The 14,958-nt window shown below is 49.4% G+C and overlaps 1 protein-coding gene across 1 annotated transcript in view; it reads right to left on the reverse strand.

Moving 5' to 3' along the window:
* The window catches only part of KCNQ3 (potassium voltage-gated channel subfamily Q member 3), a 193,157-nt gene extending 180,885 nt beyond the window's left edge, over positions 1 to 12,272 (reverse strand). Inside the window, exon 1 of the mRNA XM_063131151.1 lies at positions 11,685 to 12,272. Within this exon, the coding sequence (XP_062987221.1) occupies positions 11,685 to 12,043 (359 nt within the window). The 5' untranslated portion in view covers positions 12,044 to 12,272. The remainder of the gene's footprint in view (positions 1 to 11,684) is intronic.
* Between the last annotated feature and the right edge of the window lie 2,686 nt (positions 12,273 to 14,958).

The raw sequence follows: 14,958 nt of genomic DNA on the forward strand, positions 1-14,958 counted from the left end.
ACCTTTCTACCAAAAAATGGCACTCGAGGTGGCTCAATTGAATTCGGCTCTGTGGCCTAAAGAGATCCAGCACATCTGATTTAGATCCCTTATGCGTTTATACCCTAGCTTCTCATTCAAATGCAAATGACATAGGGTGACCATATGGAAAGGAAGACAGGGCTTCTGTATCTTTAACAGTTGCATAGAAAAGGGAATTTCAGCAGGTGTCATTTGTATATATGGGGAACCTGGTGAAATTCCCTCTTCATCACAACAGTTAAAGCTGCAGGAGCCATGCCTTCTTGACCAGATAGAAAGGGCAGGGCTCCTGCAGCTTTAACTGTGGTGTGGGAGGGAATTTTCCCAGGTGCTGCATGCATACAAATGACAGCTGCTGAAATTCCCTTTTCTATTCAACTGTTAAAGATACAGGAGCCCTGTCCTCCTTTCCATATGGTCACCCGAAATGACAGTTTACAGCAGACAGAATAAGACTGTAGAGAGCCCCTTGTAGGGATCCCCTCTGCACCCAAAGGAGCCTCATGACCAAACTAAACATATCCTGTTTAACAACAGGATCATCCCTGAAGTTGCCATTGCATAGATACGCATGGAACAAAAGCCCTGTTCAGCCATTATGCCTGAATAGGAAATATCAACCTGGGTATGGGCCTGCACTCAATGACCCCGCCCCCACATGCCTGCATGCACCAGTCCTGCCTTCACTGTTCCCACCTTCCCGCGATAAGCAGGATGGCCCAAAGGGGGTGTGTGTCTATTGACACTTGCTCAGATGTGAGTTGAACCCTCCATGTGTTCACGACATGGAGATAGGCTGTGCATGCCCCCCACCCATGCCTCCTACACAGCTTGATTTTTCCTATTCAGGCCCGAACAGGCCTGAATTAGTCCACAGAAAAGTGAAGTAACTAAGACTGCAACCCTAAAGACACTTCTTAGGGGGTAAGCCCCACGGAACGCGGTCAGACCGATCTCTGAGGAAATATATACAGACTTGCACTGTGATTTATTCAACAAAGAACCTACAATGCCTTTTGCGGCCAAAGCATTGCCTGGACATGCCAATTCTGCTATTGCTGTGCTAATAGCCATTTTATGGGCTATAAAACACCTGGCATGGATGCATTTAGAATAGGCTATGGTTAGTGTAGGGTTGCAGGTTGTTGTCTGATTGCTTAATCAGGCCCTTTCTGGTTTTGTTTTGTTTTTTTGACTGAGGCCCAGCCATTCAGCTCAAAACTCCACATTGCCCCATCTAAGAGTATCTTAGGGAGCATCTTCTCCTATAATGCACCCTGCTTCTCTCTGATTTCCACTCTTCATATGTCACCAGAGCAGAGCAGGATGGAAGCGTTGGGCGGCCCTGCTGCTCATGAACCAGGCCTAAGCCAAAGTTGATTCCTTCCATACTCAGCTCTTGCCATCATTAGCTTGCCACAAGCTGGGAGTGTCCCTATTAACTCAGTTATTATGTGTCTGCAATGAAGCCGACCTGAGGCATTTTCTGCCTGAGGCAAAGAACAAGTTGATTCCCATGTACGGAAGCCATCCAAACTCACAGGTGACTCTTACTTCAGTACCTGCGATGAGACCAGTACCCTCCACTGCGTTTGAAGGCACAGGATGGCTTGTGGAGAGGTGCAAGGTAGGATGAGCAAGACACACACAACTGTGTCCTCCAACACCTCCCCATTGCAACCTGCCCTCTCCTAACAATTGCCACCTGAAGCAGCTGCCTCACTTTGCCTCATGGCAGGGCCTGCCCCAACCCAAAGCATTTCTTCTAAATCAGCAAGGATGCTCCGTCTTCTCCGTTGATTCACCAGGGTAAAAGTAAAATGCTTAGCTCACCAGTAGGTCCAAGCAATACCACCACAAGCGTGAAGCTCTCCAGCAAGCAAGAAAAAGCAACTCTAAAAATAAATTACTCAGGGCCTGTCTGGTTGTAGACAGGGGTTGGATCCACAATCTGCCTTCTAAGAGGAAGGGTTCCACTCATGGAAGGTCCCTCTGCCCGATTTCTGGGTATCCCCACATATCACAGTACACCCCATTTAGCTGGGACTTGTGTAGCATTTTCCGAGGCCTAAAGGGGCTAGAAAATCCACCTCCATCGGTGCATTTGATCAGCATAAACTGGATCCAACCCAGGCCATTTAAGTATTTCTAGCACTCTGCTTTTTTTCCCCCCCTAACAGGAGTTTAAGGACCCACCCTAACAGAAATTTCCTGTATGAAAAATGTATGGGAGAACACCATCAGAACCCTGAACTGTATGGAACTGCTCCCATTAATAATAATAATAATATTTTTAAAAAAAGTTTTAAAAGCAGAATGGAAAGACCTTTGATTCCATGTTTGAGGTATGGTACTTCATTGTGTGGGGAGACCCACACGTGTGGGGGGGGGGTCACAGGTGAGCATTCCAAGGAGGTGTGGGATAGAAAGATCATAAACAGTGGAAATTGAGTCGATGCTGACTTTTGCAGGACAGAGAGTACATCTTCCCACATAATGCATAATTAATGTATGGAATTAACGGTCACAAGATTTGGCAGCGGCCCCTGGCAAATATGGCTTTTAAAGCAGATTAGACAAATTCATAGACCTATCGACACCTGTGAATAACATGGAATATTTGTGTGGTGCTCCCAAGCATTTAAAGTGCTTCATAGGCATTATCCAGCCGCAAGCCTTACACCAACCACATAAGGGAAGTCAATATTAGAATCTCCTACATTCCAGATGTGCCTCTGAGGCTGGCCTAAAGCCACTTTGTGGGCCCATGACAGAGGTGAGATTCGAACCCGGGCCCTGATTTGTACCTCACTTGTCCACAACACCACATCTACTCTCTACTGAGAGCAAATAGCCATGATAACTAAAAGGAACATCCTAATTCGGAAGCAGCGTATCTGTGAAGAGCTGTTACTGAGGTCTTACGACATCTGCGGACTTCATGCACTGCCTTATCAGCATCGGAGAAGCAGCTGTTTAGCCGCTGTTAAAAACTGGAATACGGGACTAGATAGACTTGGTTGGAAATGGTAGGAAAGCAGATTGCGATTAAATGTGGGAGAAACTGCCTAATGGTAGGAGCTTGTCAATAGCGGAACACATGCCCTGGGAGCTGGGGAGCTCTCCTCTGCTGAAGGCAATGGAGGCTGGAGGCTCTGATGTCAGTGGGGTGGTCTAGAGGAGCTATCCAAGGTGCTGAACCCCTTCACCAAAATTGGTTCAGTACCTTGGATAGCCCCCTTCATAGTTCTGAATGGTTCTGACTGAAATCCAGAGCGGATTCGCTGCCCTGCTGACACCGGAGCCACCAGCTTCCATTGGCTAGAGGTACTCATGGCCATCTTTGTAATTGCATCCTACCTTGCAAATCCTTCACTGAGCACAGGGTTGGACTAGATGACCTCCAAGAACCCTTCCAACTCTAAAATGCTATCATACTTTGGGTTTTATTCTGAAACGGCAAGGCAATCATTATGTTTTTATCGATTTGTCTAATTATTTCGGATCACGCCTTCCAACCAACCACCAACGCTGGCCAGAAGGTTCAACAGGGTACTACGAGACAGATAAGCATTGCTACGCTAATAAAATATTGCTGAGAAAAATGTAAAGATAGACTGCATCTATAGAAAACAGATTTCAAAACGTTCTATTAAAACTAGAAGTTGCTTATCCTCAGCCATGAAAGGGTTGCCCAAATAGGAAGATGCCTCCTGAAAACATTCAAGCTAGGACATGGGCAGACGCCAAGGGGATTCAGCCATGGCAACATTTAAACAAGTTTCGTCTTCATTTCATTGCCACACAGGATGCTGTGCAACCTTAACCAACCCTCTTTCCTCAGAAGTAAGTTGCAGTAAGTATCCATGGGACTGCCTTAGTTCTATATATGGGTTAAGAGGATGTCAACATCAGCAACACAAACATTAAAAATGCTTAGATTTCTTCCCAGCAGGACGTCATAACTGGTTTCAAAATGGTGTGAAATTGCAAAATAAGTTGGTGAACAGTCACTGTGAATGCCTTTCCCTTGCTCATCTACTGAAACATAGGCTGGGTCATCTACACAGGCAGCAGAAAGAGATGGTAGAGTCCAGAAATGATGGAGAGAACTATACCAGTGCAAGTGGGGAGGCACGAGGCTGGGCAAGGGTTCTTAGCTACTGTTTTTAGAAGACTATGGGGGCGTGTTTGTTTAAAATTGGGGGAGGGGAGTTTCATAGAATCATAGAATCATAGAATAGCAGAGTTGGAAGGGGCCTACAAGAACATCGAGTCCAACCCCCTGCTCAATGCAGGAATCCACCCTAAAGCATCCCTGACAGATCGTTGTCCAGCTGCCTCTTGAAGGCCTCTAGTGTGGGAGAGCCCACAACCTCCCTAGGTAACTGATTCCATTTTCGTACTGCTCTAACAGTGAGGAAGTTTTTCCTGATGTTCAGCCGGAATCTGGCTTCCTTTAACTTGAGCCCGTTATTCCGTGTCCTGCACTCTGGGAGGATCGAGAAGAGATCCTGGCCCTCCTCTGTGTGACAACCTTTTAAGTATTTGAAGAGTGCTATCCTGTCTCCCCTCAATCTTCTCTTCTCTAGGTTAAACATGCCCAGTTCTTTCAGTCTCTCTTCATAGGGCTTTGTTTCCAGACCCCTGATCATCCTGGTTGCCCTCCTCTGAACACGCTCCAGCTTGTCTGCGTCCTTCTTGAATTGTGGAACCCAGAACTGGACGCGAGGAGCCCATTTGAGCCCAGCACTCTTGGTTGGTTTTTGAGATTGCAAAGGGGACAAGGCCACCAACCCTTTTGCAGCAAATGGTTAATGAGCATGTTTAAACTGTGGTTATGCAGCCCCCATGGTTAGAAATGGTTCACACAACACACTAAGTCATGGCTCACATGGCATGCTAAGCCATAATGTTCAGCTCAAAATGCTTAAACACCATGACTTAGGGCCTTGCTAGACCTGCCGGATAAGCCGGCAGGGAGGAGGGGCGACGGCGCACTAGAGTTAGCGCACGCCGTCGCCGGCTTCTAGACGCACAACGCGACGGGGCAATGGGAAGCCCCGTAGCGTCGGCCATTTTTTTTTTTTAAAGGGACCATGTGCGCCGGGGAGCTGCCGGAGAAGGTAAGTGCTTTTTAAAAAAACAATAAAGCCCCCCTGCCCCTGATTCCCCCCCAATGCCCAATGACCCCCTCCCCCCTCGCTTGCTTGCCCGTCCTCCCCCCATCCCCGATGCCTGTCCTTCTCCCCCCCACCGCGCCATCCGCGATGCCCTGTCCCCGGCTCTCCTTCCCTCGCCCCCATCCCGATGCCCGGTCTTCTCCCCCCCCCTCTCTCCTGCCGGGTCTGGCCTTCCCCCTCCCCTCTCTCCTGCCGGGTCCGGCCTTCCCCCCCGCCCCTCTCCCCCCCGCCCCGGGATCCCCCCGGCACGTATGAGCGCTGTGCCCAGTTCGTGGCTTTTCCCAGCTACTCGCGAGTAAGCGAGCAGCCGCAAAAAGCCACAGACCCTGCTAGACATTCCACAGCCCCGGCCTGACGCCGGGGCTGCGGAAAAGCCGGGCCATAAGCGAATTCGCTTATGCCGGCTTTAGGCAGGTTTTAGCGCGGCCTGACCCCGGATTCCCCTGTGCGTCATCTGGATGCACAGGAGGGAAACCGGGCCTCACACCGCGCTAATGCCTGGTCTAGCAAGGCCTTTAGTGTGTCGTCTGGTGAGGGATATTCATCAAACCTTCCTAGCTCTGGCAAGGGCAGTTCAGAGTGGTCAAACTGGCAGTATCTTGTCTGCTGTCATGTGAACACTGACATGGACGACAAGTTGCCAGATGTTCCTTGTCTGCAAAACTGCTAGCATTTACCAGGATTCCCATGTGAGACCATGCAGGATTGGGGGTGGGGGGGAGAGATTTGTGCAGTGAGTTAGTTGGTGAGCAAAAAAGTTGACTTCACAGCATTCTTATATGCTGGTAAGTAGACTCTAGAGACCTGTGTAGTTTGGCTTAACCAGCAGCTTCACGGGTAATTAAGAAGGCCTCTCTGCACAGGCTGGTAATCTACAGGTTCACCTTGTAACTGTTTTGGCCAGCTGATTACCTCACCTTGCTTGAGTAAAGACAGGTTTCATTTCCCATGGGAAACAAGCCTAGCCCTACTGCTTTTGGGAAGAGAGTGTGTTTCTACATGACGTCCAATCTGCTCCTGAGCAGGAAGGAGGCCCTTATAAAAGCAAACCTGCTTGCTTTGCTCTTTGGTCTTAATCCAAGGGGCGATGTGTGCACAAAAAACTTGGAGGAACTTGTGTTCCTGAAGGAAGAGCTTTTCACGTATTGTTGGGGGACCCAGCACAAAAACAGTGTGACAGAGATCTGCTTTGTCAACTGAAGAGTTGCATATTTATTCTTCATCCATTTTTTATCGATAAACTTTCCTTTTTTGCACAAGTGGCTTCGTTTCCTCTTGATAATCAAAAGGATCTGATTTGACTGAGACATGGCAGAACCAGAATCCCAGATCAATGCAGTTTGTGATATCCTCTGCTCCTCACTACAACCCACCGTAACATGTGAACATTGTTAAGTAGTATGTGTAAAGCAAAGAGTCTGTATTCCCTGGACAGGAAGCCAGATTCCGCTGGACATCAGGAAAAACTTCCTGACTGTTAGAGCAGTATGACAATGGAGCCAGTTACCTAGGGAGGTCGTGGGCTCTCCCACACTAGAGGCCTTCAAGAGGCAGCTGGACAACCATCTGTCAGGGATGCTTTAGGGTGGATTCCTGCATTGAGCAGGGGGTTGGACTCGATGGCCTTGTAGGCCCCTTCTCCTTCTATGATTCTATGGATAAGGGATAGCATACATACAGTACAGAACTACAAGGTATTTATTTATGCCAAGGCCTCTAATCATTTGGATTAATTCTTTTAAAAACAACTTTTGAACAACTGAAAAGGTCCCCTGATTGATCAGGGGGCAGATCTCTAAGTATGATTAAAAAAGCACATACAAAAACTGCAAGTAGCAAGTGCCATTTTAAAAGAGGCAATCCCGCTTCTCTCTCAACTATGAAGGAATGCCTCTTCTCAAGGATTCCTGCTATTACATGTGCAGCACTGTAAAAAACAAAACAAAATATGCCTTTTGTTTCAGAGCTATTATTTTTACCTGCATGCTAAGCTCATAGGTGTGCGCAAGGGTTGTGCCGGGTGTGCCAGATGCACCCTAATGTCTGAAACAATAAGCATTGCCTCAATCCTCCCCTCACCTGCAATGGCCTTCCCACAGTCAAACAAGCTGAACGCATAGTAGGGCATCAGTGTCTACAGTGTTTAATAAATGATTAAAAATAATGTCTTTATGATTGAGTATTCAATAAATGTTCACCTTTTTTAAAAAAATGCCTGGGTGCACACCCTAATGAAATGTGCTGTGCACGCCTACGGCTAAGGTATACAAATTCCATCAACTAACCAACCCTCACACATGCACACAAAATCTCGTGATTAATTTATTTAACTGCTTGTCAACCCTAACTTATAGCTTGCTCTTCCTCCGAATTCGGTTTCTTAAGTCCCACTTGAAGTGCTGGAGGGTCTCAGCCTGAGTTGCTCAGAGTAGTTTGTATACTACTTATTTATTGCATTTTTATACTGCCCAATAGCTGAAGCTCTCTGGGCGTTTCACACAAATTCCCAGGCAATTATATATCAGTTCATGGAGCCAGGCATACTTAGGTTTAGCAATGGGAGTCTAACATGCCCCTTCAGACTTTTCTCTATGCCAAGAGTGGTCGACTTCTGGCCCTTGGCTTGATTTGAAAACCATCTGTTAGTCATCAGTTCAAATCTCTGGCAAGAGCAATCTGTTCTTGAGGGAGGGGGGAGGGTCAAGGATGGAGAGAAGGGGTGGCTCCACCAACCACTGGGTTCAGCCCCCACCCACTGCCAACAGATGACACCTGAGGAAATGCAACCCTCAACTGAAAAAAGGCTCCCCGGCCCTCCTCTGGTCCAATGGCCATTATCAGAAGACTCCTTCCTCAACTTGATGCCCTCCACATTCTTCTACTACAACTCCCACCATTCCTGACTATAGGTCATGTTGGCTGGGCCTGATGAGAGTTGGAGTCTATGGGTAAAATCCAACATACAACCTACTTGGAGTAGACCCATTTAAATCGATGGAATTTAAGCTAGTCATGGCTAATGTAAGCCCTGTTTATTTCAATGGGTCTACTCTAATTACGGCTTATGTTGAATTCTACCCCATAACATCTGAAGGGAACCAGGTTGAAGAACGCTGCTCCAAGGGCACCACATAACTAACCTATGAACATACCATAATTGGCATTATGGGATAACTCTTAATGTTATTAATATACATCTCATTCTGCTTCCAAGGAGCTCAGGGTGGTATACCAGGTCTCCCTTTCCCTTTATTCTCATTACAACCCTGTGAGGTAAGGTCAGCCAGAAATCTTGGTTGCCGATTTGGGTTTTGAACCTGAATCTTCACAATAATCCCAGCACGCTAGCCCAGGAGTAGGTAACCGCTTTTGGCCATGGGCCTATCTAGCGATTTGAGAAACTACCCTGAGCACCACCACAAAATGGCTGCCATGGGAAAGGCATGGCAAAGGACACATAACCTGCCCAAATGACTGAGCACAAAACAGGTAGTCTGGGCACTAACATGCTAAGCAATTCCCTTGAACCCCCATTTTTCATCACCAGCAGAAACCTATTTCATAGCAATGCCAGCTCCCAGTAAGAAAATGTGTTTATTTTAAAAGGAGGGGAGGAGAGCAACAAGGAGTCCACAAGAGCACTGGTGCCCCCATGAGTACCACATTGCCCACCCCTTGCTCTAGCCACTACACCAGACTGGCTCCTGGACACAATTGCATGGCTTCTGTGCTCAGGTCCCACACAATTTCAGGATTTCCACCGGTGAGCTCCCCAGTGGATTGTGTCTGTGAAAAAATGTGAGGCAGCCAATAGCTTTGTACTCTGCCCAGAGAGCTTCAGCATATAAATGAAATAAATAAATAAATAAATAAATATAATTAAAGCTTGCCACAGTCTAGCTCCTTCCTGTCTTTATTCTCTCATTTCACATTATTGCCCTGCTCGTGCTCTTCGCTCATCCAATGCCATGTTTCTTACACGCCCAAGGTTTTCTCCTTCTCTTGCTCGGCTTCGTCCGTTTTCTCTCGCTGCCCCTCATGCCTGGAATTCTCTTCCAGAATATTTGCGGACCATGAGTTCAGTTACAGGTTTTAAAGCTCAGTTGAAAACTTTCATTTTTTCTAAAGCTTTTAGACCTTGGCTTTGATCTTACTTTTATACTGTTAGTTTCATTGTCCCCTGTGCCTGTTTGGTACACTCCCTTCCCTTTCTTATTGTTTTCTTATGATTTTATTAGAATGTAAGCCTATGTGGTCAGGTGTTGCTGTTTTATTGTTTTACTATGTACAGCGCCATGTACATTGATGGTGCTATATAAATAAATAAATAAATAAATGCCTCCAGCTTGCTCTTCCAACTTGTTTTGGCCTCCCCAGGCTACTTCTTTTGTGACTGCACATGCCACGATGTAAACCAGCCTTCCTCAACCTGGGGCGCTCCAGATGTGTTGGACTACAACTCCCAGAATGCCCCAGCGCAGTCCAACACATCTGGAGCGCCCCAGGTTGAGGAAGGCTGATGTAAACCAAGACATCTCTACAGTTCCTCAATGCCCTTTTGTCGCTACAGAATACACCAACGACATTTTTCTAGAACACAACCCGTGCATGTCCCATTCTGTTCCGCCTACAACATGGGGGGGGATCTGTGCCCCTCCAGTTGTTTTTAAGCTATGACTCCCATCACGCTTGACCATTTGCCATGCTGGCTGGGGATGATGGATCATGTGGTCCTACAACATCTGGAGGGCCATGGGTTCCCCGACCTGGATTCCACCTTGGTTTCAAGTCTGTTTCCTCTCAAGGTCTTCGCAGCACACTGTCCGGATGATAAGCAGCGTACAGAAACGTTTAATTCATAGTCATTGTGAACTGAACTCATCTTTCAATAAAATAATGGAAGGTTATCAATTAGCCATGCAATCACAGGGACCCTCCATGTGGAGCGGCAGTACACCTACAAATAAGCAGAAGCAAACAGCCCTACTACCTCCATGTCTTATTTGTGAGTTTCCCAGGGGAATCTCACTAACCACAGAAACCAAAACGCTGGTTAAGTGGATCTTTGGTCTCATGAAGAAAAGCAGTTTTAAAAGGGATACATAAATCCATCAATGATTTTGCTTTTTCTAAAAGCTTATTCATCTGCATATTTCAATGCAGAGCTAAATTTCAATGGATAACATCTCATTTTTAAAAAACAAAAAATGCAAACTTTCCCAATTAATCAAGGCAGCATCTTTGGAGCCAGGATAAGATAACATTTTCAACATACATACACCCTAAAAAAAAAAAAAAAAAACCCGACAGCTTTTCCCTTTTCAATTTGAAAGTAGCTGCTGCTGCTGTTGCTTTTCCAAGCACAAGCGCTACTCCCGGAGAAATTCCCAATGCATTTCCTTTGGTTGACAACAAGTTTCCGTGACTCTCCTGCCTATACTAGAATGATAAAGCAACGCTGCTGGATCATCAAACACCGCCGTTTCTATGGCAAATCCCCCACAACACCTTGAGCGCTTTAGACTTTCAGGAAAACATGTTCACCTGCATGTGACCAAGATAACATTACGTTATCTCACATCATGGCCTGCAAATTTCTCCAGAGCTCAGCTTTTAGGAGGAAAATAAAGCCACGCTTTACAATTGCAAAATGCATCAATCCACACCATCTTGGCAACCTTTAACTTCCAGGAAAAGAAATAGCTTTTTATTTGTTGGGGGAGGGGGGGGCAGAACTGCCACATCACCTAATTCCACAAACACATCAGGATATATCCTTATGGGGGGGGGGAGGCAAATGTGGATTTTAGTTTTTACAAGAATTCAGCTCTCTGTGTATGTGCATGCATGGGCATATTCCATCAGTATGTGCTTCTGTGGCTACAATCCACATCGTTTTCTTTGAAACTGCCCACAGAAATAAATTGCCCACAGCACAGCCAACACGCCTTTGGTGGAATAAGTGACTTGTGAACCAGAACCAGAACCCAGTGCCTGTGTGTGACCCGGCATTTGACAGAACCTTCGCAAAGTCTGATTCACACATTACATTAGCTAAGCTGTCTTCAGTCAGAAAAATGAATGCAATAACTATGCGCTTGGAGACACGGGTCTCTTACCGGGAACAGCTGCAGCCCCCTGTTGGGTGCACGTCACTTACTGGCAAACCCAGCTTTGCCGCCCCGTCATGTGTGAAACCACCCTGAATCAGACACATTCCAGAATCCGTGTCTGTCGCCTGGTAGATCCCAACGGGGGAGATGTTACGGGTCCGACCGTGGAACCGACCCACTCGACGGGTTCTCCCTGATCTCCCACGCGTGACCACCCGCGGGGGCGTGACTCCTCTCTCCAAAACCTCCCCCCCCCCAAAAAAGAAAAGGGGCCGTCGCTGCCAAAAAAAAACCCCAAAAACCCAAGGCGTCGGATAAACAACCGCATGCATGCACGCCGAAGCGGCCCAGGCAGCCAGGGACTCACACGAAGGCGTGATAGAGCAGCGCCCAGCCTCTCGGCCTCTCCAGGGCATCGTAGATCAAAGTTTGGGTCCTCCGGTATTTGACGTTGTTCCTCTTGACGGGTCGGCTCAGCGGCGTCTTGGCCAGCAGCCCAATCCCTTGCGCGGACCTCTTGCCCCCGTCCCCCTTGCCCGCGCCTTCCAGGAGCAGGGTCCCGTCTTTGTCCGGCCCGGCCCCCAGGGCCAAGGAGCCCTGCTCCAGATCCCCGGCGGCGAGCCCCGCTTTCTTCTCCTCCTCCCCGCCGCCGCCGCGGTCACCAGCACCCCCAGCCCGCGGTGAAGCCGCGGCCGCCGCCGCCGCCTTCCTGGATTTCAGTCCCATCTTCCTCGGCTTCTTCCCCTTCTTCTTCCCCTTCTTCTTCTTCTTCTTCTTCTTCTGTTGCCGCCGCCGCCGCCGCTGCTGCCGCCCTGGTCCTTGGAGGCGAGCGAGGGGTGAGCAGGCGCAGGGACAGCAGCTGGGGGAAGCCCAAGGCCATGGTCTGAGCCCACCGCCCGCTCGGGGAGAAAGGGTCCCCCGAGGGCAGGGCAGGGCCGGGGCGAGGCGAGGCGGGGAGCGGGAGAGGAGGGCGAGGGGGTGGGAGGCGGCGAGGGGGTCACATCCTCGGTCAGGGCATCCTCGCCGGGGGAGAGGGGCGTCAGCTCAGGCGCGCCGGAGGCATCCGGGGGGCCGGAGGCGCGGGCAGCAGCAGCGAGCGCGGCACCTGCACCAGCCGGGCAGGCGGGAGAAGAGCATGGCAGGGCTTATTTACCAGCCTGGTGCAGGAGTCCTGCCTTCTTCCTCCTCCTCCTCCTCCTCCTCCGCCCCCCGCCACGACCCAGCCCCCTCCTCGCTCGCTCGCGCGCGCCAGCCTCGCCTGCCAAGCGCTGCCCCGATGCGCCCGCCCGCCCTCGCTCGCTCGCTGTCTCCGCCCAGCCTCACCGTCGGGCGTGGCCCATTGTAGGGACCAGGCGCCGCGCGGCCTCTCCCAGCTCCGCCTTCTCCCCGGCTTAGCTAAGCGGGCCTGGCTAGGCTGGGCTTTGCGGTCGCCGAGCGGCCGGCGCGCGCAATCGCTGGCCCGGGCCCGGCGGTCCCTGGGGAAGCGGGCGAGGGAGCTCTCGGCTCCCGCCGCCTCTCCCAGCCCCCGCTTTTTTTTTTTTTTAATGCGATTGCCAATCGTTGCAGAGAGATGGAAATATGGAGCTCCCCAGATATGGAGCGCCGCCGCGGGATTGCCTCCCTCTCCTGTGGAGGAGGCGGCAGCAGCAGCAGTCACGCCGAGCTCGGCGTCTCTGTCTCCCTTTCAGACCCGGGGAGGGGAGGATGGAGAGAGAACGAGGAGGCTGCTGCTGGAACCCCCCCCCCCCGCTTTCATGCTGGGACCCCTTGGTGGTGGGGGGGTGGCGCACTGGAGAGGAATCGTGTGAATAAAGGCTGCCGGGAGAAAACAGGAGGCTGCGGAGGTAGGGGGTCTGGGGATGCTGCTGACACGTGCACGCGCGGACGCCGCCTCCCAGGCAAGGGCTTGGTTGTCTCTGGTTCAGAAGCGCCAAAAACGCATTCTGGATGGAGCGAAATTCATCAGAGCGGTTTACGGACTCAACCGTGATGCAGCCTGTGTTCCCGTTAAGCCGGGGCTCGGACAGGGAGGGATTTATTTCGCAATGGAGGTGTTCTGAAGCACATGGGGGGGGGCTTTAAAAAATATTCAGGCTTGCCTGAAAGCACACACAGGGTGTCCCCTCCCATTATGACTGGACCAGATACAACAGAGGGCAGGGCTGTTGTGATGAAGAGGGAATTTCATCAGGTGCTGCATGCATACAAATGACACCTGCTGAAATTCCCTTTTCTATGCAACTGTTAAAGATACAGGAGCCCTGTCCTCTTTTCCATAGGGTCACCCTAGGTAAGGGGTGAGGAGAGGGTCCCACCACATAGGGTGTACAACCCTCCGTGGGCTAAATTGGACAAGCCCGTGGGCCGAACGTTGCCCGCCCCTGCTCTGCACTCATGCACATTAGCAATGTCAGTGTCAAATAAATGCCTTTAATGGTCAAAGGGATGGATTGGAGATGAGAAAAGAAAGCTATCAAGAACTGTTCTTCTCAGATAGATGGATGGTCGCATGCATTGCCAGCTACTTCTCATGGCTGCCAGATGGTGGATAGCATCCCGGAGCACGACACAGGCTTTCTGCATGCAGCCAGCCAATCGTTAATTTGCCTTATCCCCCTTTTTTCTGTGTCAGAATAACAAATGGCAGTGCCGATGCCAAAACGATGATCTTATTATTGGTCTGGTGCTAAGAGGGCACAAGGTAGCATTTATCAAGCGGCCAGGCGCCAGATGAATCCTGGGTGACTAATGCACGGCCATCAAACGACATCTCCGCCTTTCATAATATTGATGAAAGTGCACATACGACTTCCCTGTTTATCTGTACACCCACTTCCGTCCACTCTCCTAATTCTCTTGCCCCCCCCCCCCCCGTGTTGAATTTTAGATTACAAGCTGCTCAGGGTGCATCGTCATCATTATCATTATCATCATCATCATATCATCATTATATAATAGGGGTGTCTCAATTTCCACAGTTACGTTCATCTGGTGTCACATGTTCCCTGAAGTCCTCCCCTTTCAACCCCCTGAAGCTGACCACAGAGCAACTCTCTAGAAAATTCCACAGTTGGTTCTGAGGCCCAATTCCGACTCAATGGAGAACGCCATTGTTTTTTCTGCAAATGTCTAGGAAATGAATCCAGTTGCTCTGGATCTGGTTACTCTGGATTAATGCTGGAGCAGACCTGGTTCTGCCTGTATTTCTGTAGTTTAGCATTGGTGTTGTCTGGGCTGTGTTTATATGATCGTCATCCAAAGAAAGTGACCCCTTTGCTTTAACTTGCTGCTTTGGCATTCTGTTTGTTCACATCAGTTTTGGTTCGAAACACAATAACTCCAATGAACACGAGGCAACCCAAATCCACATAGGCTCTGTGCAGAACTGATTAAAGTGTGGAGGCAGCTGGCCTAATTCCCCCCCCCCCTTCCATTCCCTGTCCTTCCCACATATTTTCTCCCTGGAGGCACACAGGTATCAGCACACCTGTCTACAGCACAATCCTGGCTCTCAGTGGTCCATCAAGGTTCCAGGAAGATCTTTCCAAACCTGGAATCTTTGGCAAAGAAGATGCCAGGGATTGGATTTTGGACCTTCTGCAGACAAAACCAGAGCTCTATCACTCAGCTCTTCCTTCCCC

This window comes from Elgaria multicarinata, chromosome 7, assembly GCF_023053635.1.
Source record: "Elgaria multicarinata webbii isolate HBS135686 ecotype San Diego chromosome 7, rElgMul1.1.pri, whole genome shotgun sequence".
In the NCBI taxonomy this organism is placed as follows: domain Eukaryota; kingdom Metazoa; phylum Chordata; class Lepidosauria; order Squamata; family Anguidae; genus Elgaria; species Elgaria multicarinata.